Here is a 24814-nt window from a genome sequence, read left to right as displayed (position 1 = left end):
CCTGCCTAAGCAGATGTGACACCTCTGCAGCAGCTGGGAGCCCAGCAGGGGTGAGGGTGCTCCTCACTCTGCATTTTCTGATTGCTTTAGGCTGTGATCTTGCAAACTGGTTGGACCTTGGTGCTCTCCTGAAGGTCACAAGGCCCCGCTACCCCCAGGTTCAGGTGGGCTTTAGTTTGCAGCACTCATGGGCCACCATTTGAAGCAGAAAAAATTTAAACTATTTCCATTCTGGACCATAATAATGCAGCAATGTTACAGATAAAAACAGAGCAAATATAGCCAAAAGACAATGTAGGGACTTTTTAATCAATCTCTCCATGGGTTGAATTCCTTTCTATTTAGATAGGAGCCAGAGTGATAAATTCAGGGCAGGGAAAAGCCAAGGCAAGGACAACAGCCATTACCTGACTAGATTTTTTTTAAATTGCCAACTCTCTAAGTAGAGCATGAACCACATTTATCATGCCTTCATACCTCAACAAAGTATTCACTTTTGCCTTAATCAAATAGTCCCAGTTTGCATCTAAAATGAGGAAGCTTAATTGATAATAATGCTGCAAAGAGAGGCACACAATGTAAACACAGATTCACCTTTTTGAAAACTTCCAGACATCTGGCATTTCTTAGGGACTGAAAATCACTCTCAAAATGTAGCCAAGAAAAATGTGTCCAGATCAGTGCTGTCCTTCACAAGAAAATCTATAAATAATGGCAGATTAGAACCCAGCCCTTCTCCCAGTGCATCACTGTGAGAAGGTTTCTATCTTACTTCAAGGAGAGCAGAGAAAAGCTCCACAAATTACAAAATAATATCTCAAGGCCTGAAATGAGATGAGAGCCATCAAAGTCATTAATACCTTTTAATGTTGAGTACATGCAAACAAAGTGCTAGTGTCAGTCAAGATGCTAGAAAGATCTGACCCAAAGAGAATTCATAACCCTTTAACTGAAACATCATGCAGAAGAAGGTATAAATCTAATTAACTCCAATTACAAAGACTATTATTGACCCAGATGCCCTTCTCAAATGAAATTGTGACTAGAGATTCGTTGTTTGTGGAGAGAGGTCTTGACATTCTTAATGTTACTGGGATCACACATGAGTTTTTTTGCTTTGTCCAGTACCTATGGCTGGCACATGAACCACAGTTCCAGGGTGGATGCACTCCCTGGACTCACCCTGATTGGAGTCTGATGAATTTGTGTGCAAATCCCAGATCTGGGATGGTCTCCAGATCTCACCTTGCTGTGAGACCTGTTGTTATCACAGACAGCAGAACTGATTTTTAACCCTGATGATATAAATGGCAGAGAGCTGCTAAGAACAGCACCCTTATGAACAGAGCAGTGACAGGTTTCAGTGTTAAGAAAGAAAAATAAATATTAAAATAAGCCAACCAGATCTGTCTGTCCCATTTCTTGGATCTCCTTCACAGGACCCACAGATGTCTACTGCAGAAGGACTTGCTGAGTTTATCACCAGTGCTTTTTAAGAAGAGGCAGATCTTTTCTGGCATCATTAAATATTTCATGATGTGGCTACAAATACCTGACCTGACACCTTAAAGATGCATATTGTGTTTGCAGGCCAGAGAAAACACTAACTTCAAGATAGTTCATCTGCTAAGTGTGCAGAGTGCAGGGCAGCACAAATCCTTTCTCTGGGGCTGTACCCTGTGTGCAGTTGAATTCTTCCAAGTCTCTGCCCTTGCTTGGATCTTCTCTTGGAAAGAACATAACTTTATAAGGAGGCTGTTCATGGATTTTCAACCAGGTTCAATACTGAGAAAAGATTCCTTTTATTTGACCTGTCATGGAAAATAACAGAAACCTGAACTAAAGAATTTCAGTGGGAATTGGACAGGGAACTGCATGGCATAGCCACTGTCAAAGAAAGTCACAAACAAATTGATCAGACTGCCCCTGCTTTTTGGCTGCCTTGACTTTTGATTGTTTAGCTCTAGGAAGCATTTAAAGAAGGATGAAATTCAGATTAAATCAGTAGGAACAACAGGCCCTTTATATACAAGAAAACTGAAGCAGGCTTGTCCAACACGTACTTACATACACTTCAGAAGTGTAGCAATGTTAAAATATTTTTTTCATTCTTTTCCATTCTCTTGTCTTGTGAGGGTTAAATCTCAAAAGTTGCCACATCTATTACTATTTCAGAAAGCCTGCAACAGGTACAATGCAGATATTTCCAAGAATTGTAGGGGCCAAAGAATTCTCAATATGCCAAATTATAACGAATTACATTTTGGTAATTTCATTTTATTCTTTGTAAATTTAGCCACAAAACTGTGCCAAACACAGATTATCTTTCAAGTCAATGCTATTTTGTCAATTAAGTAATTTCCAAAATACTCATACCCTCATACCATCATAGTTACTGGCTTCAGAACAGCTCCATGGACTCAGCCCAGTCTTCAAAAGCTGTAACTGCTCTGCAGTTTAATCCAGTAACAACAGCAATTTGTTCTTCCAAGATCCATCCCAGAAGGATGAAACATGATTTAGCTGAAGAATCAGATGAAGTAAGAAGATCCTAATCCTTTAGATGTCTCTTCCAATAGAGAACAAACAATGAAGATGAAGGCAATGCCCACATCTGGGAAAGAACAGAATTCCCTGGATGGAATGACTGCTATGAAATGTCAACAATGCTGAGGAATGAAACCAAAAGTTTACTATGGTCAGAAAAACCCAACAAAATATTGTCCATTTCCATCCAGGGCTGTGCAATTCCCAGTAAGTACTGGGAAGCCCAGTAATGTGTTCATGACTCAGACTGGATGTGCCAAAGATGCTCAGTTATGCAGCTGCAGTGTAATAGAAGCACTCTCTACAGAAAGTCCTTTTTCTAACACCTTATTTGGCTAAATCCTGCCATCTCTGCTGGTCAGTGCCCTGGCCACAGTGGGGAAGTTGTTGTGCGGAGTGACCGGGATTGCTCTGGACATGAGGTGGGGATGAGCCACGGCAGAGAGTCTGCACCTTGGTGAGACAATTAACACTGATTGTGTGGTCTCTGATCATCTGACATCTAAGCAAGTCACCTTCTGCTCTCTTTGAAGTTGGTAGACATTTGGTCATTGTAGATAACTGAGTTAAAGGTGAGATTGATCTCATCCTGAATTTGATGTGTGCCTTTGTTGCTGTACCCTGTGCTCACTGTACTCCTTCATTTCCCACCAGCTGTACAGAGTGTACAGCCACCAAGCTGGACATCCCATGGATGCTATTTCATGGACACATTGACTGACACCAGTATTTGGAAATGCTAGTTTCACTAGCTTTATAGGTACTACATTCCCACTGTAGTGGTGACATCTTGGATTCATTTCCTTCCAGTGATCCAGTGATTTTCCTGGTCTCTTCCTTCTAAATAATTTCCAATTTTCATTAAAAAATATTTGGCTGAGGCCTAGGGAGCATACTTATCTCTCTGTTGCTCAGGGACACATGACAAAAATGGTGATTATTTATTCGTACATTAATCCTAAATATAGCACACATTCATGGATTTTGAGCACTCCATTTCCAAGAGAAAAGGTAAACAGAGAGAAACAGATCCTCGCAGCGTCTTACACTGTAGAACTTGCAGGGAAGAGAACAGTAATTTTCTGCACATCTGAGGAGCTCAAAGCACTTGACAAATATTAGACAATTGAGCCTTTCAACCTGTGATCATGTGTGGAAGTGTAACTCCCAATTAACAGATTGGGAAACTGACGCTGAGTTACATTATGCTTCTTACTTAGCAGCACCTAAGTCAATAGAAGAGTGGAGTGTATAAACCTGGAGTTCTCTACAGTGAACAACTTTATTTTTGTAACAAGGAAAATTTGGCCCCATAAGTAGCAAATAGACCTAGCAAAAGATTTTCTTTAAAAAAGCATTATAATCCTACTTTGAGCAATTTTATAAGCACTAGTGAAGGTTTTCAAAGTATTTTGAGGGATTTCTATTTACATTTTACAATAAATAAATACCTATCATCAATCCCAGGAGGTGACTTGGATGATTTAAAATCCTACCCTTAATTTCATTTCAATATTGTTTTTCAGGAGTAATTATATGAGATCACATGAGAAACATTTAGTTCACAAAAGCATTTCAATAAGGTCATAGTTTAACTCAGCTTTTCCCCTGCTTTTGGTTGATTAGAGATTGATTTGCTTGGTTGATTGGCTTGGTTGATTAGAGATTGATTTGCTTATAACGGAAAATGATTTAGACGTTATGTTTCCACAAAGGGATATAGTTCCTGAAAAATCTTTTTATTTTGCTGCTCTGTTTACAAAATGTAGCAAGGACCACTGTATCATGTCTGTTATCAATTCACCATTGTTGTATTGAAGAGTACCAGATAGATATGTATCATGGAAGAAATCAGCTGTACCATTTATATAGGGCAAAGTCATGCAAACCATGCTCAAAACTAAGCTCATTAGTTTTGGAAGCATGAAAAAAACTGCATCAGTAAATTGTATGAAATGGTGCAGAATGACTACCACTAATATCACATGCATCTTATGCAGCCATTGGTGTTTTGAACTAGTAAGCTTTGGGTGTAGAGTAAGTGAGATATACAAAGTATGCTTACATTACAAGGAGAAGTCAGCCAGTGACTGCCCCCACACACATTTTAAACTGGCTTGTTTGACGGGGTCCATATTGAGTCTGAAATCCCATCTCCCGTGGAGGACAGGGGCATGGAGCCGCTCGGCGTGAAGGGGTCTGTGTCTGTGTCTGTCTCCCCCTCGGCCAGGTAGCGTTTCTCCCTCATCCACGCCGAGCCCCCGCTGGGCCCGAAGGGGAAGTCGTCCCTCTCCTGGGAGATGCTGAAGCCGCTCGGGGAGCGCTCCAGCTCCTCGTGGTTGACGGAGAGAAGGGACAGTGGGGTGTCGCTGTCTCTCGTGAGGCTCCTCCGCTGCCTCGGGGACACCTTGTCTGAGTAAGGGCTTTGAAGGTCTCCGTGGGAGTGGTAGCTAACCTGGGAGTCCATTAATGTGAATATAGGCAGAACCGTTGGCCTCTCTGCATATGAAGTTGAGGAAGGTGTGGCTTGCAGTCTGCCAGAGTTTTGCCCACCCATTGATGAAGGTTGGGAGTGAGCCGTGTGGCCCCGTGCTGAGAAACCATAGGGGCTGACTTTGTTGACTGGAACCTGCTGGAAGCTGTAGGGAGTTTCACGAGAACACTGCTCAGTGTATTTATATATTATTGTTTTTAATTCAGAATATTTGTTTTCTTCTCTCTTCTCCCTTGCAGGAGAAGCGGTTTCTTTCAATGGACTTATCTCAGCAACTTGTATCTGCAGCTGTTCCATGTGATGCATATGCATATCAACAAGAAAATCCAGTTTCTTTCCCATGTCATTTACCTGAAAAATACCAATGTCATGATATTGCCTCAAGTCAGTTATTCAAAAAGAGACTATGATTCCATGGTGTGCTGCCATTTTTATTGGTCATGGAGGTTCATACAATAACCGTGATCTTCTCAAAGCCGGGCTGAAATGGATGGCAGCTGATCCTCTAACACCTCAGAATAAAAAGCCCCATCCCTATGAACTGTGCCAAAAAAATTATTAGTCTTGCTGGATATTTAACAGTACAGTATCCAAGAGGACACTATAATGTTATGACAAAATCTTGATACCAGTGGTAAATAGCTATTACAAAAACACAGTATGTGGAATTACCTTTGCATACAGACCTGATCTCTAACTGATAATCACAGAATCATCTAGGTTGGAAAAGACCTCTGAGATCACTGAGTCCAACCTATGACCTAATGGCCACTAACAGTCCCACAACATCAGAGTTACATATCAGGACTAGTTTCCTTTCTCTTTTGCATAGGCCCCAAGGGTGGACAATCATTTTCAGTCCAGTCCCTGCAAGAAAAGGCCTTGCTCATGCCAAACACCAGATGTGATGAGTACTGAAGCTACAGGAATTAAAAAGTCCCACTTCAATATCATGGTTAGGATCTTGTGCCATACACAGTGACATGGATTCAACAAGTTTCAAAAGGCACACTTCTCAGGTAAGCAAATTCTTTCATGAAAAACTAGCAACAGAATTTTGTGATCATTGGAACAAGATCTCTGTGAGTCTTCATCACCACCTGCACAATTCTGCCTGGGTCAGCCACAGTCATGCACAAGTCATATCAGCTCTATCATTTCTGAACAAGCACCTCAGCCTCTGTCATTGTCATGAAATTACTTACCTGCCTCTCAACTTTAACAAATTTTCCCATCATACTTTGGTCTTCAGTATCAGCTGTAGATGCTTTGGCTACATATGGTTCATTTCTGCCAAGAATTAATAACTCTGTTAGTGTTCAATATTTCTTTGCATCACAATAAGCAATTTATATCAGAAAACAGAATTGCCATCTTGTTGATTTATTCATATTGATCCTTGGAGCCCTTTTTGCTGTTTATACAAACAGGAGTGAGAGTCTATTCTATGTGATACCAATGCATTCATAAAAAAATATAATCTTGATTTTAAATTTTTTAATGTTTTGTTTTTCAAGTTTAAAATAAAGATTAAAAAGCACCAGAAGTTCAAAAGAAAATTAAAATTATTCTCCAGCTTGTTGGAATAATTTCAGGTTTGTGAAAATTATTGAGACAGTGCAGTTAGTGGGTCTACAGATGGCCATGTGTTTTTAAATCTAATTCATTATAATTAGTGTCTTTGGAGACTGAATCTGAGCTTCAAGGATGAGTATGTTTTTTTGCTCAATTTCATTATATCAAATAGTAAGTGTCAGAGATTGGAAATGCTGAAAAGAGACAGTCTGGTCTGGAGATTTAAAGCTGATTCCAGAATAAGTTTTTATCTATGCAATTTCCTCTTGCCTGTCCATCAGATGGACCAAATTCATTAGGTAAGAAGATGATCTGTAACTAAGGTGTTTTATTTATAACTTCATGGAATTTTGGATTCTCATGATCAAGTTAAATCTTTATCAAACAGTTTCCAAACTGATGTCAAAGGAATCAATATCTTCCCATAACCTATGCCTAAGTCTAGAAAAACAATTTCTGAGCACTTGCTCTTTAACATGTTTTGGAACAAATATACTCTAAGACTTTTGACATGCCCAGTTCTTCTCTTTTCTGACAAAATCCAAAATACAGCTGTGAATAAATTGTATTAGAGCAAAATCTATACCTAAAACATGTCATATTTTCCACATTGGGTTACTGGTGATATGGGCTCATGCAGTTTTTGCAATCTGCTTTCCTCCCCAAATGATCACTGCCTCTTCCATGTACTTGGGTCTCTTTCTTCACATTTATGTGGTTTTGGAATTTTTTCTGTGTGGGATAATTTATTTTCTGTAAGATTGCTTTTGTTCTGAGCAACCACAACAGCTTTGGGGACAGATTGTTGATGGTCTTGTGTGGTTCTTGATGGATATTTATTGACAGATTGATAGTTGTAAACAACAGAAGAAATGTCATTTATTATTGAATTTTTTCTATGTGGAATGCAGCAATACAATAATATGGTGCATCTTTACCCAGAAATCTGTTATTTCAATTTGTTTTGTGTATCTCTCACCAATCACTGATTTAAATGCTGCAGCATTAAAAATCTCTGCTTGCCATTTGGTGGGCACTTCGGGAAGAGAACTAATTTACTTTCAAACTGTTAGTGGTTTTTATTGAGCTTTTAAGTGGGCTTACAAGTTAAATGTTAGAAAATTAGCACATCAGCAATCAAATGCATGCATTTAATTTAAAACCATATTTTCAAACTGGGTAGAAGCTGAGCTGGACAATTAAGAAGCCATTGTTTAGATTTCCATCACACATTGCTCTGAGTGACTTTCTGGCTCAGTGTTTATCTACATGTATCTCATAGCAACATATCCTCTCAGTATCATTACTTTAACAGTGGATGAAGAAAGATCATGCTTATTGGAATGAATTAACTTTTTATTTCTGTGTTGGGCTGTGCTGAATACTAGATATAAAAGAATTCACCTGGGAGACTGTTGTGAAGGGTAAGAAAAAGCTCCTCCCTTTTGGGATTTCTTATGCTTGGGAGTAGATGGAGGTCCAGGTGTAAAAATCATATCTACTCTGAAAAAAAGAAAAGTGCAACTGTGTAAGTCCATCTCCAAATGCTAACACATGACAGAATATGCTGTGCATCTCTGAAGCAAAGATTCAAAAAGGAAGCACATGTTGATTTGGTAATATATTGATGCTCATGATGTGTCTGCTCTCTTTTGGGTCACAATCAATGCACTGAATTGCAATTACCTGGTAATTTAATAATAATTAAGTAATGCTCTAGCTCACTGTTTCCAAACTTCAACATTTGAAACATAACTTCTTTTCCTTCAGAGGAGCCAAACAGCATGATTTTCAAAAAATATCCAAGAGCAGCTGCTCTTAAAAATGTCAGGAGACCCATCAGATTTTGTGCAGGGTAACAAAAATCAGAACTTGGCAAAAGGTGGAATTGCTGACATTCCTAACAAACCAATAACATTCTGTCAGTTGTTGTTTTTAATTGTCAGCAATATTTTAGTCTTTACTAATTATTCTTTTGGCTTTAAAAACATAACTTTATGAAGTTGCATAAGGAGTCTACTCGATTTTTTATTTGGCACAAAAGGAGAAAGATTGTTTGGAGTGCTCCAATGCATGTAATTGTACTCTTTTACTATATCAAATATTCTTTTATTTGTCATTTCCAACTGCTTAGGTGCAAGTTAGTCTCTGTTTATTCAGTTCACCCCCAAAATGGCCACATATCAATCAGCACTAGTCCACAGACCAGTTATCTGTATTATTGGACAATCCATGCAGATGCCTTGCATGGCTTCACAGTGCCCCATAGAGTTCTGAAAATGGAACTTGAAAAAGCTCCAGGCAAGCCTCACAAAGCTAGCTAGATATTGGCTTGAATCCCCAGGCATTGCTGACAGACATGCTAAATACTTGAAAAAGAGATTGCCCAGTGCATGGAAAATCCCTTTGAAATAAGAAATTACAAAATCCAGCAGAAAGATCAGAGCAGCCTTTCAAAGCCAAGGTGAGTCCAGACAAGGCCCAAATGTGCAGGAAGGGTTGCACTCTCTCAGCCCATTATTGGGAGAGAAATGAAGGTGATTGTGTGGTATTTTAATTTTCAGAGTCACTGAGGGCCTCAGGGAATGTGCTGTGCAGAGACTGAGCAAGGACAGCTCCCCACATCTGCACACACATCTGCACACACATCTGGACACACATCTGGACACACATCTGCACACATGTGCACTCAGGCCCACACGAATTTCCAGCCCCAAGCTCTGACCTGGGCTCATGGATCAGGGGACGAGAAGCACAAATTTCTGTAGATGTGCCTCAGAATCACATTGCAATGAACCCCTTCTGAGAGGAAACAGCTGTGAATGCAGATTGCACCTGAACAATCACAGAGGCCTGAAATTCCAACTTTTTTTCAGATGGGTCAATTACACCTGAGTGAAGCCTTCTGTGCTGATGTATTTTGGCACTTTTATGGGATGTTTCACTAGGCACACATCAGCAGAGAATCCAGCCCAAAGAAAAGCTCAGGGAGAGCTTTTATTTTTACTAATCATCTGTAAAATGGGGAGAGGAGAGAAATTTGATCCTGATCAAATAAGGCAATAGTGAAGAAAATTCACAGGATTTTTAAACTCCGATGTCCTTGTTCTAAATCTGAGCCAGTGGTCTCTGCCTGCAGTTATCCCTGCTAGCTCTCTCTTGCCTTTTGCTTTTGGGAAAAGGTTTTCTCATGGACCAGCTAGATCCTGCAAAGGTGTGGCTTCTGGGTGGCCTTGTACACAGATAGGCCAATGTTTTCATTTTGCCACCAAAGCTATACATTTCCCCCATTTACCAGGAGATTCTTACCTTGCCTGAAGGTATTTTATTCTGGAAAGCATATCAAGATGCCCTGCTGAGTATTGCTCTATCACATCCTTTACATCATAAGGCCTCAAAGTCTCCTTGAATTTTTTTTTATACAGACGAAACTGTAGTATTCTGCATAATAAACAGAAAAAAATATTAATCTCTTATATAAATTCCATTATGAAAATCTCCAGTTTTTTCAAAATATGGATGAATTCTGTCTGTTTGTAAATTGAGCATGTTATTACTAAACAAGGCAATAAAATATAAACAAAGAATCTATAACATCATCTACAATCTATAACACCATAAACACTAAATTTGAAAATTTGTAATAGTTGGCTTTGCATAATTAATAGTCTTAAAAATGGTTTAAAGCTTCAGAATCACAGTTGGAGCTTGAATTTGAGCAACACAAGTCACAGGAGATTTTGAAGCTGTGAAGCTGAAGCTGCTGCTTCTATTCTTCAGTCTATTATAAAGCAAATTTATAGTATATGCACTGATGAATCATTTTCATCTTGGTTTTAATTTTGCACCTGGGAAAGTTTTGGATAGGAAATGATAATTAGATATAGATGTGGAAGTTAAGAAGTTAGCAGCAGTTCAGGTTGTGAAGAGGGGAAAACTTTTTAGAACTGCCTGAAGTGTCCTTGAAAAAAACAACAGTATCACATTATTGTTGTTGTAGTGATAATAATATTATTGCTCTTACTGTTGCTATTGCTACAAAATGAGCTAGTGATTAGTAACAGAATTCTTATAACAAGGAACACTGCTGGCCAGAGCACTTGAAAAATATTTGGCATTCATTTTTCACCCTTTTCTGTTGATACATTATTTTTATATCTGTGTGTATATATATATATATATATGTGTAGATTAATCAAATAGAAGGATTTAAACATTTCATTTAAACAATGAAATCTTTATCTTCATCTGGTTTAGACTTGGGTTCTGGATGTTTGCTTTCTCAGTAGAGTCTCCAGGTACTTGTTGGTCTGAACTGGGAAATTGCTGTCATATGTTAAGATTCGAACTTGTCTTTTATTTAAGGTTGGTGGGATTTTAAATGTTTTTAAAGTCTGTATAAACTTTCATTTAGCAAAGATAATTCTATTACAACTTTTTAAGGGCTGTCTTTAACTCTGTTGCTTATAAATATTTCAAGGTTTCAAAATTATAGCTGGGCCTATTTTTTCCAAATTAGGTATGGTAACAGCAAAACTACACATTCAAAGACTTAAGGGAAAAATAGAGATCACAATGTTAGCAATCCTAATTTAAAATCTCCTTGATCATGACCCTGAAATCCATTAAGTGGCTTTGTCTGAAAGAATTACTCTCAATTAATGTTCAGGATCTGGGTACACTACACAAGGAAAAAAAAATCTTGACTCCTGATTGAGTTTAAAGGGAAATTGCATGAATCAATTAGATTTGGACAGGATGTGGGGAAGCAGTTTTTCAAAAGTAACAATAACATGTTTGAAAACAAGCAGGTATCAGGGTAAGAAGGGGAAAGCTGTGGAGGACAGGGATGAAGAAGCTTCCAGTGGGAGGGCAGAAGTCATGGGTAACATGAGCAAAGCCTGTGTCAATTGGCTTTCAGCAGCCTTTAGAAAACTTGGAATTTTTTACAAAGTGATTCTCCTGCACCCAATTCAAAAAGAACCAGGAGTACATTCCATGGTTATATAGATATAAATATATGGTTATATTTTTATTACCATCTTCCCTGAAGTTCTTCTAAGATAAATCTGAGACACTTCAGACTTGCAGTATTTCACCTGGAAGGTGGCAAGTCCCTGGCCCCAAAATCAACAACTTCTGGAATAAACAGCAATTGCAATGAAAGCAGAGTATTTTCCCATGGGGGCATTTTTCAAGGGAGGAGAGTACAAAGTACTGCATTGAGGAGTAACAGAGCATCAGTGAATGAATTCTATTTGCTTGATGTGCTAAACACATAACCAAGGCTTACTTGGAGTTTTCTAACTTTAGGGAATATCTCTTGTGGTTTGAAAATGGAGGTGACACATGTCACAAGACAAAAACTGCTGAAATTGAGACCTCAGCATGTATTAAAATATGACAGCTGAAAAGTAGGTTGCACATTCATATAATTGTGTATAAAGAGTTGAGTCAGCTCGGAGTTTTTGGTTAAGCAAAAGTTCTAGTTTCATACAAATATTAGTCACTAAATTGAGAAAGATATATTTATATAACATTTAACAAGGAACAGTACAAAATATTATTTTATGATAAAAACACTGTGGAGTATTTCTCAAAATGACATGGCAAATGTTATTAAAAACTTTCTCCTTTCTGCATACTTTCAACAGACTGAATAGGGTCTGTCTCATGTTTCTGAAAACACTAGAATTATCTCATCTATTGCATCTAAAAAAAGTAATAACAGAAACAGTGAATCCACACGTAGCAACATGGTAATGTTATTTCCTATCATCCTTCAAAACGACGTTTACCTGACAGCTCGGATGGCTGTCTTGAATGTGGGGATCATATCTTCCATAGGGAAATCACTACTGTCACCTCTGTCTTCTGCCATGGGTTCTCCTGTTCCTGCATCTGCAAAGGAGGTCAAAAAACCGGATGTGTGAACATCTCACCACACAATATTTAGAGGGGTGTCTGACTGAATAAAGCACTACATAAATTAAGTTCAATTTAATAAAGAAATATCTCTTACAGCTTCTTTCATTGGTCAGGTCTTGAAAGTGATTTAATTATTTTGGGACATCTGTAAGACACATTATTGAAGGATCTCCTTTCAGCATTTCTGAAACACTTGGAACTTGTCTTCCTTTCCAATAGATCTTTGCCCAAATTATTTTACATAAAGGCTAAAACAGGTTGTACAAGCCACAGGCCAAGTTCTCCTCTCACTGGCACTGCCTGGAGCTCATGTACCTTCATGAAGGAGAAAATCAAGTTCCTGGTGGGGACATCCAGGCTACACCCATGGTAGAATGTCCAGCATGCACTGGTGCCAGGTGGCACAAGAAAGGGGAACCTGTTATTTAAAGACCATTTTGGTGTTATGGGCAAGAAGAGGGAAATGTGTGCTCAGGGAAGCTGAGAGGAAAAATGCCGTACAATGTTTCATGGAGACCCAATGGAAACCTCTGAGGGGCAGCAGGCTTGGGGAGAGAGGAGGAGGGAAAAAGACATTGACTCTCTAAAGGAGGTTTAATGAGATGGCAGTGAGGGCATATTTGAGATATACCCTCACAGGCTGCTGCAGGGCTGGATGTAGTCCAGGAGGGAGCTATCTCAGCTTAGCGTCCTTGCTCATAAACCAAGCTGTGTTGCTGTGTGCTTTTTGGGGAATACAGATTGACTGCCCAGTGTGCCCACTTTTTGCAGGCCAAACAGGCTGAATCCAGCACTGGCTTTATGCCATATCAATTTTTGGTTTTGAGAAGGGCTGGTGTTTGATTTCAAGCACCGTGCTGCCTGGGCTCCAGGACTCTTTTTCTTGGGCTTCCCCAAATGTACTACACAAAACCAGGTGCTAGACATGCTTGTCCCAGAAAGTCACAAACCTTCAACAGAATATGCAGAAGAACAAAGTAAAATGAGAAGAACAGGGGATGCATAGAAAGAAATCAACACAGATGGGCTACCTTCTGAGCTTTGCCAAAAAGCGTACGCTTTCATTCGGAATGCAGTGCGAAAACGCTCCTTATTATTCAAGACAACATTCTTAGGCTCTTTTGAAGGACTTTCTTCAATGGCATCTACATTCAGAGGGGTAAATAGCTTTCCTTTAGTATTGGTACCACGAACCCGATCCAAGAGACCCAGCTTTTGGCTACAAAATAAGCAAAAGTAATCATTTTCCTCCTTTGTACACCATTAACTTGTTTTCATGATGCTTTAAGTATATAATGGGCTAAATAATTGTTTTGTATGCAAGGACACTGCTGGGGCTACCATAATTATCAATGTCTTTGTAAGCAACAGTTAAGGTCCACAGGTAATTAACTGCTTTTTATGAGCATTTTTTGGTATCAATGTTGAAAATGTTACCAGAGGGTCATGCTATCCTCTCCATGCAAGGTGTCACAGTGCTTCAGCTCATGTAGCACACCTGAAGCAGTAGTTTTATTATAAAGACATGAAACAACACTACTGCCATGGGCAGGGATGTCATTCATTAGACCAAGTTGCTCAGAGCTCTATTCAGCTTCCAAGGGTGGAAAACACTTCCAAGGGTGGAACATCCACAATGTCTCTGGGCAACCTGTTCCAGTGAGGAATTTCCTCCTAATATCTAATCTAAACCTGCACTCTTGCTTGAGGCCATTCCTCTTCATCCTGTCACTACACACCTTGGTTAAAAGCACCTCTCCTCTTTTCTTGCATTCTCCCTTTAGGTACTAGAAGGTACTCTAAAGTCTCCTCAGAGCCATTTCTTATCCAAACATAACAACCTCAACTCTCTTATTTTATTCCTCAACTTTAAGGAATAAAATAAAGTCAGATGTGCTGTGAACCAGATAAATCACCAGCAATATTCTGGTAAGGCTTTGCCAAGCACTGATTAGGGACATGGTAGGGAGGATACCCTGTTTTCTCTCCACCATGACCTACAGGAGTTCTAGTGAAGTGACAAATTTTATTCCTCTGATGATTCCTTGTACTGTCTGTCCTCTTAGAGATTTACTGTCCGAATACATTTGTCCTTCAGTGACAACACAGAAATAGAATTTCCTCTACCTGCCATTCTACCAGCACCACTAACCCTCCTGACAGTGTGATGACTGCAATGATCTTAAAGGTAATCACTAATACCACTAAAGCAGAAACAGGAAAAGGAATTTGCCAGGGAGTTCATCAGCTTATATATGTTCTGAACACTTTGTAGGTGATGGATGGTACAAATATTTGATTTGCTAGTTCACTTTGCTGCTCAAATGTTTGTTAATTGCACATTTGTTAAAAAAACCCCAACCAACCAACCAAAAAAAAAAAAAAAAACACCCCAAAAAAACCAAAAAAACAAACCAGGGCTAAGCCATGGGAAGAAAGCTTTTTAACACATTCCTGGGACAGGTCTAGGGAGAGGTGAATTGTGCACACATGAACAAGAGGCAGTTCTGTGTGGGACACCAGATCAAGTAAGTTGAGTGCAGGGAGAGAAGAGGCTGTTATAGCTGGCAGCTTTCTGAGAGCCACAGGTGAGAGCAGAGCTGAAGGATCAACAGCCATGGTTACCAGAAGAAGGAGTTAACAGGTGAGGTATCATTGCAGGATGCTCAGCTGCAGCCACTAAACCTGCTGGCAGCAGAGGCAAGGATGAGGAGGGTCCACTGTGCAAGGACATCGAGGCCAAGGAAATCTTGCAAGTGGGAAAGATTTCACATTTCTATCTCAGAGCTCTGTCTGTTGCAGTATCCCACCACAATGGGTGTTATCTGAGCATTCAGCATCACAGCTGTTGCAAGTTTTTATGTTGTTTTTGTTTTTTGGGGGATTGTTTACATGAATTACTGGAGTTCTCATCTCTACTGTCTGTTCCTGATTAATATATCTCTGACCCAGGGAGTAATGAATTGTGGGATTCCCTATCAGAAAAGTTGCAAGCACTAAACCTTTGGGTGTAAGAAGTTTTTCCAACCCTTTTGACTTTCCTTTTTGATATGAAAATACTTGAGAATGTAATTTCTGCAGCCAGGGAAGTCCAGACACTTGCCCTATCATTGCATGGATGAAGTACACGTGTGTATGTGAGTACTGAAGTGGCAACTAAGGAGAAGTTGGGTACAAAGGCACAGATTTAGTCCTGATATATGAGCATTTCCAGGAGATAAAGCATGGATTTGAGTGAAGAATTAGAATAATCTAAATGAATCATGTCTATATTACTCAGACTTTGCCTTAATGTCATTTCCTGAAGAATTCATGGCACGGGGGTAAGATGCAAAAAGCGAAGACAAATGTATGGAGTAAAAATTGTAGAAAAAGATGCTGCTTGTTGACATTTGTGACAAAATACATTTCTGAAAATCTTACATTTGAGCTTAAGAACTCTTTAAAATTATTTAAAATATAAAATAGGTTTAAAAATTATTTCCATAGTTCTTCCTTTTGGGGTGGAATCTTGATCTGCTTTGCCCACCAAGGATCTGTCAACACTGAAGTGATGGTGAATGCAGAGTCCCAGCATGTGATTTGTGTTCTACTAACTTAGGGAGATCCTGCACCCTCTTTTCTGCATCACTTTCCCTTCTCTGTTTGACCACTTTTAAGAGTAGTACTGCTTTAAAAGTCAGATATTTCAATTCTCTGTGAAATTTGGATTCTTCAAGCAGTCAGCTGCCATACATAGGGCAAATATATACAGGAGAAGAAAACTAATGAGCAAGTTTGAAAAGGGCATGAAATATAAAGGTGAGGAAGTAAAAGTCAACTGAATGATTTGCATGTGGGATTTTTGGGCAGGTAAAGTAGGGAAAATAAATTCTCATGTCTCATTAATAAATCAAAGTCTGAAGGAGGAATTAATTTTGAGAAGTATGGTCAAGAGGAGTATAGAATCATGGCACATCACTGAAAAGAATTTTAATCCAAAGAAATGCACCAAAAATCTAGTTAAGTGATAACAGAGTCAGCCAGGCAATATAAACTGATGGGCCTGAAGTTTTTAGAGAGAATGAGCTTGTGAGAGTGAGAATTTCTTTATTATAAAGAAAAAAGAGCAATGAGGTATGGACATCCTGGTGTTATCTGTGCAGACTTAAGGAGACTGTGGAATAAGATACAAAAAAGGAGAAACCAAAGCAGTTTTAGGATGAGGAGATCTGTTCCATGATAATAAAACGACAAAGTTTGTTTCTGGGTCTGAAAAAATTGTGCAAAAGGCTTGTTGTGGAGATCACCACTCTCTAGGTGGGGGGATTGCAGGTCACTGACAATAGATAATTGAAAGATGAATCTCAAATGAAAGGAAGAGTCAAGTGGTCACACAACACACACTGGCTTCGAGCAATGTACTAAATGTCACACGATTTGAGTTAGTAACACTACGGAGAAACTCTCAAGAGAAAAACATCTTTAAGGAACAGAACCTGAAAGGCAAAGAAGCAGAAAAATAGGTGAGGCAAAAGACTGCTGTTGTTTATAAAATGCTGTTTAGTACTACATTAAAATAATACAGTTGTCATTACATGTGGTCACTATATCCCTGTCCAGAAACTTGCTTAGTTCTTTAAAATACATAACCAGCTGCCCAAAGTTTGCCCCTTAAAAGTCCTGTGATAACTGCCTTGCATACCAGAAAAAATGGAGGCATAAAGTGAGATGGGGACCTGTAGGGATCAGACCACAAGGAAAAGGCTCAGTAGATGATGCGAAGTATCCAAATATTAATCTAGTGACATTTTTAAAGTATAGGACAGCAATATCAGCAAGATATGCAGAAATTTGTCATAGAGCTGTGCAAGACTGGGACTGAACAAGATTTTATATCCTCCTCATAGATAAAATCAGAACAAAAATTTCCTCTGCATTCAGCACAAAACCCTACTTATTTACAGTGACATTTTCCTCTGCATATGTTGGCATGCTCATTTGTGGGGTTTTTGGGTGTTTTTTTAGTGTGGTGGGACCTAAGGTAGATAGTACAAACTGAAAACATTTTCAGATTTTCTTTTCAGAGTTTTTCAGCTATCCCTGCTGATAAGAGTCAGTTTAGGAAGAAACTATTCTCCAAAGACTGTTGCTTGAGCATCTTAGGTTTATGAGCTAGAACTCATTTGATCTTTTTTAAGCTGTTAAAGAAGTTAAACTTCCTGTCTAAGACTACTCTTTAGACCCATTTCTGTAATCAGTGGGAAGTCAGCAACTCTAACCAGTGAGTGGGGAAAGTGTGGTTCAGTTTGGGATGACTTTATACTTGGGGGACATGGCTCTTGTTATTGACTATGGAAAGATCTAGATGAGAAGTCATCCAAAAAGCAGGTCTCTAGTCTAAGTTAAAGTTACCTGAGCTGAAGCCTTCCTCATTAATGGAATCCTGAAGGTTAACCCTTGAAGTAACATTCAGATTTATGACAGTATGTAAATGCAACAAATATAGACAATTGTGTTCTTATCTGGCAGCCAGAGCAGTAAAATCATCAGACAATAATTCATCAGCTTCACATCAAAATATTCAACCATGTGTATAAAAAGAACCCCAAACAAAACCCAAGCTTCTTTCCAGATAACTGTCATCAGGAAAAAAAAAAATGGACTTTATTCTCATTTCCAAGGAATGAAATCTGGGTCTGCTGGGGTTGTAGTTTTCATTGATCTTTTTAAAAGTACTGAAGGAATGTTTGTTCTCATGACACGATCTCCTCATCAAAGCAGCATGCGCATGGCTCAGTCCCGGGCGTGAAGCATGCGCCGACCGCAGCATCCTGCATGAGAGGGGCTAGGACAGTGGTTCCCATCCACGGGCTCATGCACTGCTGCTCCTCTTTCAGACTCCCCCTTCTGATGTCAGCTACTCTTCCTCCCCTGGGAAGAGTGGTCCCACTTCATTTGGCTTCCTTATGTTCAAGAAAACATAATTCTCAACTTCCAGCACAGTTACAGAAACTGGGGAGATACAAATCCATCCCAAGCATGCTGACAAAAATCCAGAGTAGTTTCTCTGACTAGCTTGGATAAATCACCATTTCTTGTCTTGCATGCTATTAGATCCTCTCTCTCATGGGTTCCAAACCCTGTGTCTTTGAAATGGGACCCAGGATGAGAATTCCTTAACTTTGTGGTAGATACAGATCACCAGAAAGGGAGGAAAGCGAGAGCAGTGCAGTTTCTTTCTACCTAAAGAAAATTCAGCTCTTAAATTTTTGTTCCTCAAGAGCAGTGGGAATTATTTTGGATCACCTGAGAGATTATTTTTGTGGCTTGATATACGAGAGATGACTGGCTTCTGCAGCACGTTTTACCCTTGCTCAGAACAAAGAGTGGGAACCACTGAACTAGATATATTTTCCAGAAACAGTCATGCAAAGAAATAATGCATTTACATCCCATCATGCATGCCAGATACTCTCCTCTCTATCCTTTTCCTATTATTGGAGTTTCATAAACAAATGGTATGTGTGTGAGGAGGAAAACAGTGAATTAATTCTAAGAGTGAACCAAACAGCCCTCTGCCATGGATTTACCACTTTCACCTAACAAGGACAAATGATAATCAGGAGATTTTTCCATATTATTTACAGTTTAAAATCACAAGATGTAATTGGTCTCAGGTAACTGGAAGCAGAAGGAAGTCATGTTTACTCCAGCATTTTTGTACCTTATCAAATGAACTGAAATGGGTGAACTTAGCTTTGGAAAATCAAACATTCTGAGTGAGGTTTCCAGAAGTATCCCATATTCTGCTTTGAACACTTCCTAATAGAAATTAACACCAAACTAATGTTATGACAGACATGAATTCTGCAGTAAACCTGTTCAACTGATCTCAGACAGTCCATGGGATTTCTTAAGATTAAACAAAGAACATTCCACACTTCTGAGGTAGTTCTAAACTTTAGCCAATCAACTTTCCCTTTTATTGAGTAGCATTCTTTCCTTCAGAGAGGATCTCACAAAAATGTTCTGTCCCAAAATAGCTGACTACAGATTCCTGAAAACTAAAGACTTCGCTTTGCACCCTGAATCTTGAGGCCTAAATTTGCAAGTTTCTAACATGTGAGGAGGAAACATGGAAACATCCATTCTAAGTCAACAAATTTCCACACTCCTTGGTGGTGTACATCCTCACCAGTATTTAAGGGTGAGTATGACTCAAAATCCAGACTGAACTACCATCTAGACTATCTGCCCACAAACTTGAGCACAAATCAAAACTTCAGCTCAACTTTGATGCCCTTCAGAAAAAGAAAGAGCTTTTACATGCACTAAAGGCCTTTGCTTAGCCCCTTCTCTCACTCACACTTTCTAAAGGCACTGAAGATGGATGAAAATAAATAATGTCACATAAATCTATGGGAAGAATAATCCAAATCCAATTCATTGTGAAACCAGGATGGATGTTTTTCACCAAGGGATGCACCCATTGTTGGTAGAAATGGATGCTGACCCACTTTTTGCTTCAAAGTGAACATATCATGTATCAAGCACTAGAAAGCAAATCAAAACTGCTAAATCAAAGTCTCTTCACTATTGTGCATGGGCCAATCATCAAATGAAAAAATTGAGTGCTTTACTTGCTGCTCTCCAAAAGCAGAAGAGCTCCAGCTAGAAAAGCTGAGTTACAGGTAGATGGTTTCATGTTTGTGGAATGAAGTTGGAATGAGAACAACCAGATAAAGTTGAATGACAGCAAGGTGTGGGATAGAGTGAAACACTTTGCAATTCAGCCAAAATATTATTTCTAATGATGTGTCTTCTGTATTCCTGAAGCGCCACAAGCTATGTCTATGTCTCTTTGCAGGAAGGTAAAGTTCTTGCCCCAGGTCTTAGGTCACAGTTCAGCAAGATATTTAAGCATATCACTAACTTTATTCAGATGGCCAAAAGCATCCACTTGTTTTCCATTTGCTGAACCAGAACCTGCAAATACACAGGCAAAGATGTTGTTCCACTGAACTCAAATTCAAAGTAACTTGCATGAATTGTGTTGGCACGGCTGGGACCCCATAAGGAACAGTGTTTAGCTCTTACAGTATATTTTTCTCACAGTAAATTTCAAAATTCTTTGCAGACCAAGCTAGTTTAATTTCCATTCAATAGAAACAGAGAAAAGCACCTGTTTCTAAGCAGATTCTTGGGAGAGCTAGGATAATGTCCCATGTTTTCTGAACAGTAGAACAATTAACTATTTGTAAGGTCATGCAACTTTCTTTTTATGCTTAATAACTTTTCAGTCTGATTGTCCCTTACTTTTGATGGTGGTTAGGTGAATTACTGTAGTTAAAACAGAAAGTGCAGGCAGAGAATGGCATGCAAGAAATATGAAAAGAATAATGCTCAACTGTTACTTAAACATATATACCTAAGTTTTCTTGTGAGGCTTGATCCAAAGAATGTCTCCCTACTAATCATGACATTACTGTAAAGTGAAGAAAAGTTATTAAGATGAGACATTAATGATTACTCATGAAAAGCTCTGTGAAAAAGAATGGGAGCCTTTCATTTGTAGTTAATGCAGTGTGCAGATTAGAGTGGCCTTTTTTCCTTCCTGTTTTGGGCAGATGTATTAGGATTAATAGCTTACAACAAAATTTTACACCTTGCAAAGTAGGGTTTTATTTTCATTTTGTTGTCAGCATTGGCAATACAAAAATGTACCATATTTCATGAATTCTTTCATACTCATGTAATAGGAAGGACAGGTACTCATTATGCCATTTAAAAAAAATCAAATCAACTTTCCAAAGGCACAGAAATATTATTTATCTTATAGAGATAGGGAAACAGGGATAAATGACTTTTCTGCAATCACATAATAATAGATCTTGGAATGAATATGCTCTCCTGATATCAAGTTCTAAAGCTGGACAATGAGGATCAGGAGTAATACCCTAGAAGAAAGTTCAAAATTCTTCACTAAAGTGCCTGTACATGCAAGTTTAAACTCTGGTCAAAGTCAGTGGAACGGCTGCTAATAACAGCACTGAAAAATCAGGCCCCAATATTAATTCCTGAAAGACAGACATAAAAAGTTGCTCAGAATAAAAATACATCTGGCAAGCAAATGCCCATCCTAAATGTAGGTCAGGCTCCCAAATGTTTGTTGAATGATTCGCTGCATGCCTGCAGAAATGAGCATTAGTATCTCATCCTCATAAATCTCCCTTCTGGAGAGCTGAACAAATTGAAAAGCTTTGCAATACAGGGAGAAAAGCAGTTGCTGTCTGAGATTTCATGGGGCTGTGAGGTTAGGCATTGATTCAGGAAAAAAAGGCTGGTGGCACCTCTGGCATGAGGTCAGTAAACTCCTCATCAGTGAGCCACAGAGAGCACAGCTCAGCTCCTCCTGGGTTGGGGGACTACACATAGGGAATATGCTCTTCTTAAGAGCAGCATCATAACTACCACTTGCCTTTACTTTTTACAGGACAGAGTCAAGCTCCTGTCCAATGTCCTCTTCATCATATCTCACATCTTCACAGCTTTATTTTAAACGGAGCTTCAGTAAAGCCTTAGATTGCTGACAAAATTTGCTTGATTTTCCACTGTGAAAAGTCCTTCCCTGCAGCCTTGCCTTGGGATCCAACTTCTGAAATGGATTTTCCACTCATTTGTGACCCCTGTGTTCTTCACAAATGGTCTAAGAACAAGGTCCTGTATCTATCTGTGACTTTGTCATCATGCCAGCTCCTGCTTCTCTCCTGATCCAGGAGAGATCCTAGAAGGATGTGTCTTGGAGTTCAACTCTAGAACTGCGGAGTTCCTAAAGAGCTTTCACTCTACTACTAAAACCTCTAAACTTAAAGCACTTCTGGTCCTCAAATTTTGACACAGCCAGGCCTCATTTTCAGTTTATTGAAAGCTTCTGTGAAAATTTTGGACCAATTGTCTTATCTCCTTAGTCAACCATGGATCAGATGATGCAATTGATTACTACAGCAGCATTACTACTTATTTACTTTCTCTTTAAGTACTAAACTGATGGAAGAACCTCAAGACTGAGGACACTTATGGGCTGTTCTCCCCATTAGGCCCACATTCCCTTATTGCTCATTTATTTCAATACAGTCAAAGCACAAACTTCAGTGGAATACGAGGAATAGTTTCTATACCAAATCCCCGCAGAAGGAAGAAGATTTTTTTTTTTAATTATCTTGTTTCTAAATAAGAGTTTTATAAGAGATGGGATGTGGTACTGTCAAAACAACCAGATTTTATGGCTCAGTCACATTTCTACTGAAGTCAGTGGATATTCCCACAAGTGCCATCATATGTCTGTTTACCTGGAGAGTTTCCAATCCCTTTAACTGAATGCCTCATTCCATAAACACATTTCTGCTAGCATGAAGGCTCCCATGCAGGTGTACTGATGATTTTGCTGAGGGTTATTATATATATAATAAAACCAAATTACATCCAGCTAGAATGAGGGGCCTTGGGATTATAGCTTTAAAGATTTTGAGCTGTGAGTCATACTTTTCCATTTTTAATTCAGTGTGTTGACATCAAATGATTTCTACTGCCTGAAAGCTCCAGTAACTCAGAACTGCTGCAGGTGCAGGAGCTTCTCTAGTGGGGCTGTGATCAACAGTGAACTGCAGCAGGCATTCTCTTACTTAATTTTAATCTGCTGCTGCATCTCAGCCAGAACATTTTGACTCAAGTTAAGGAACTACATACTCAAAAGGATTTCAGCTCCTAAGTTCTTCCCTACATATTAAAGACCAAAATTCAGCTGTTACCAAGACTGGAGATGACTAAAATCTCCAAACATCTGCATTAATGCAACTGAGCTTGCTCATGACTGCTTAGCCTGGGGAGTGCCATGGCTCTAAAGTACTTGAGGTCCATGGGGGTTCACAAACTGGGTACCTCCCACCCAGTCATCTTTGAGGAGGTGCAAGTGGGCTCATGATTTTGATGGTAAGAGGACAAAGACATCCTTTCCCAATAATCTGTCACTAGAGCACTTCCCTGTATTGTAAGAAAACTTGAGATAGGTTTTTCTTCTCTGCTAAATGAAGCTTGAATCCCAAAAGTTCCTAGAAGAACAGCAAGTGTAATTTTTTTTTTTTTTGGTCAACTTCCTATATTGAAGTTCTCATCTGTTACATGGAATATTTAAAAAACAAAAAATAAAAACATAACTTTTCATCAAGTCAGGGACTAGAACTCCAGACCTGACCTCTGGCTCACAGTTTTCAAATGTAGCTACAATTTTGTTCCTTTTCTCTGTGCTCTAAATAGTGAAGCAAACTGAAGTAGCTTCAGCACTGTGGAGCTATTTATCCTTTAATTGCTATTGAATTTCATGTGGGTGACTCATTGATAGTGGTTTAACATTAAGTTTTGAGTTACAATTATTGTATGTGCATTTGACTCTTCTACTTATCTGAAGAGGGTTATAGAGATATCATTTCCATTTGAGACTTTGCAGGTTGACTGACAGTGGCTGCTCTGCTGCTCTTCAGTGACTGGCCAGTGCTGGGGTTGAGGATTCCTTCATTCTCTTTGCTTGTGAATACCCCGGTGTGATGGGGAGCCTGGGAGCTTTCCTGTTTTATTCAGCATGGGTGGCACCAGGCCCTCAAACCTAATGCACTTTTACAGTACCACCAGAGAGACTGACTATCCTGCTATTCCATCTTAGACACTCATCCCTGTATTTATTGTCAACAAAACTTTTCACAGGGTGAACTGCCACTGGATCACACCACAACACTGCTCTGTGCAAGACTGTGAAGCAACAACAGCAACCAGAGTCTTAAATTCCCCCCAGAACAGCCTGGATGCTAAACCCTGGCTCTGCAGCATGGATCAGGAGAAATCTAGACCATGATTAGTCATAACAAACAATAAAGCTGTTTACAGACAATCAGCAAGCAACACTGCCTTTGTACAATTAGCATTTTAGCTGTGTTGTTAAACTAGGGAAAAAAGCAAGCAGTTAGGAAATGGACTTGTTAATAATTTTTAATGATTACCTGTGGTGTTAGTAGCATGATTTAGTTAACAGCTCATGAATCCACATAGAACTATTTAGCTTGCATCCTCCAACAGCTGCATTAAAACATATATGTATAATAATGACAGCTACATACCTGGCAGTACCATCCAATTGCTCTTTCCTTTTATAGAAGAGAGGATGCATTACAAGAAAGCAATGAGAGAAAAATCACATCATGAATTCAGCATATTTTTAAAATATAAATTGCTAATCTA

General features: G+C 39.1%; 1 protein-coding gene across 2 annotated transcripts in view; it reads right to left on the bottom strand.

Moving 5' to 3' along the window:
• Nucleotides 1–3611: 3611 nt before the first annotated feature.
• Nucleotides 3612–24814, bottom strand: part of KCNQ3 (potassium voltage-gated channel subfamily Q member 3) — a 189631-nt gene continuing 168428 nt past the window's right edge. The window contains exons 9-16 of one of the 2 annotated variants that reach the window (XM_054269560.1): nucleotides 24694–24720; nucleotides 20955–21011; nucleotides 13576–13763; nucleotides 12415–12517; nucleotides 9926–10057; nucleotides 8021–8119; nucleotides 6247–6331; nucleotides 3612–5392 (exon numbers count right to left, since the gene is read on the bottom strand). In XM_054269560.1, coding sequence (XP_054125535.1) covers nucleotides 4655–5392; nucleotides 6247–6331; nucleotides 8021–8119; nucleotides 9926–10057; nucleotides 12415–12517; nucleotides 13576–13763; nucleotides 20955–21011; nucleotides 24694–24720 — 1429 coding nt within the window. In that variant the 3' untranslated portion in view covers nucleotides 3612–4654. The remainder of the gene's footprint in view (nucleotides 5393–6246; nucleotides 6332–8020; nucleotides 8120–9925; nucleotides 10058–12414; nucleotides 12518–13575; nucleotides 13764–20954; nucleotides 21012–24693; nucleotides 24721–24814) is intronic. The other variant, XM_054269569.1, reaches the window with a different exon arrangement.

Source organism: Melozone crissalis, unplaced genomic scaffold (genome assembly GCF_028551555.1).
Source record: "Melozone crissalis strain CALT ecotype California unplaced genomic scaffold, PUWL_Pcris_2 ptg000002l_1, whole genome shotgun sequence".
In the NCBI taxonomy this organism is placed as follows: Eukaryota; Metazoa; Chordata; class Aves; order Passeriformes; family Passerellidae; genus Melozone; species Melozone crissalis.
The sequence above is the reverse complement of the archived record's forward strand: the minus strand, read 5'-3'. Positions and strand labels throughout refer to the sequence as shown.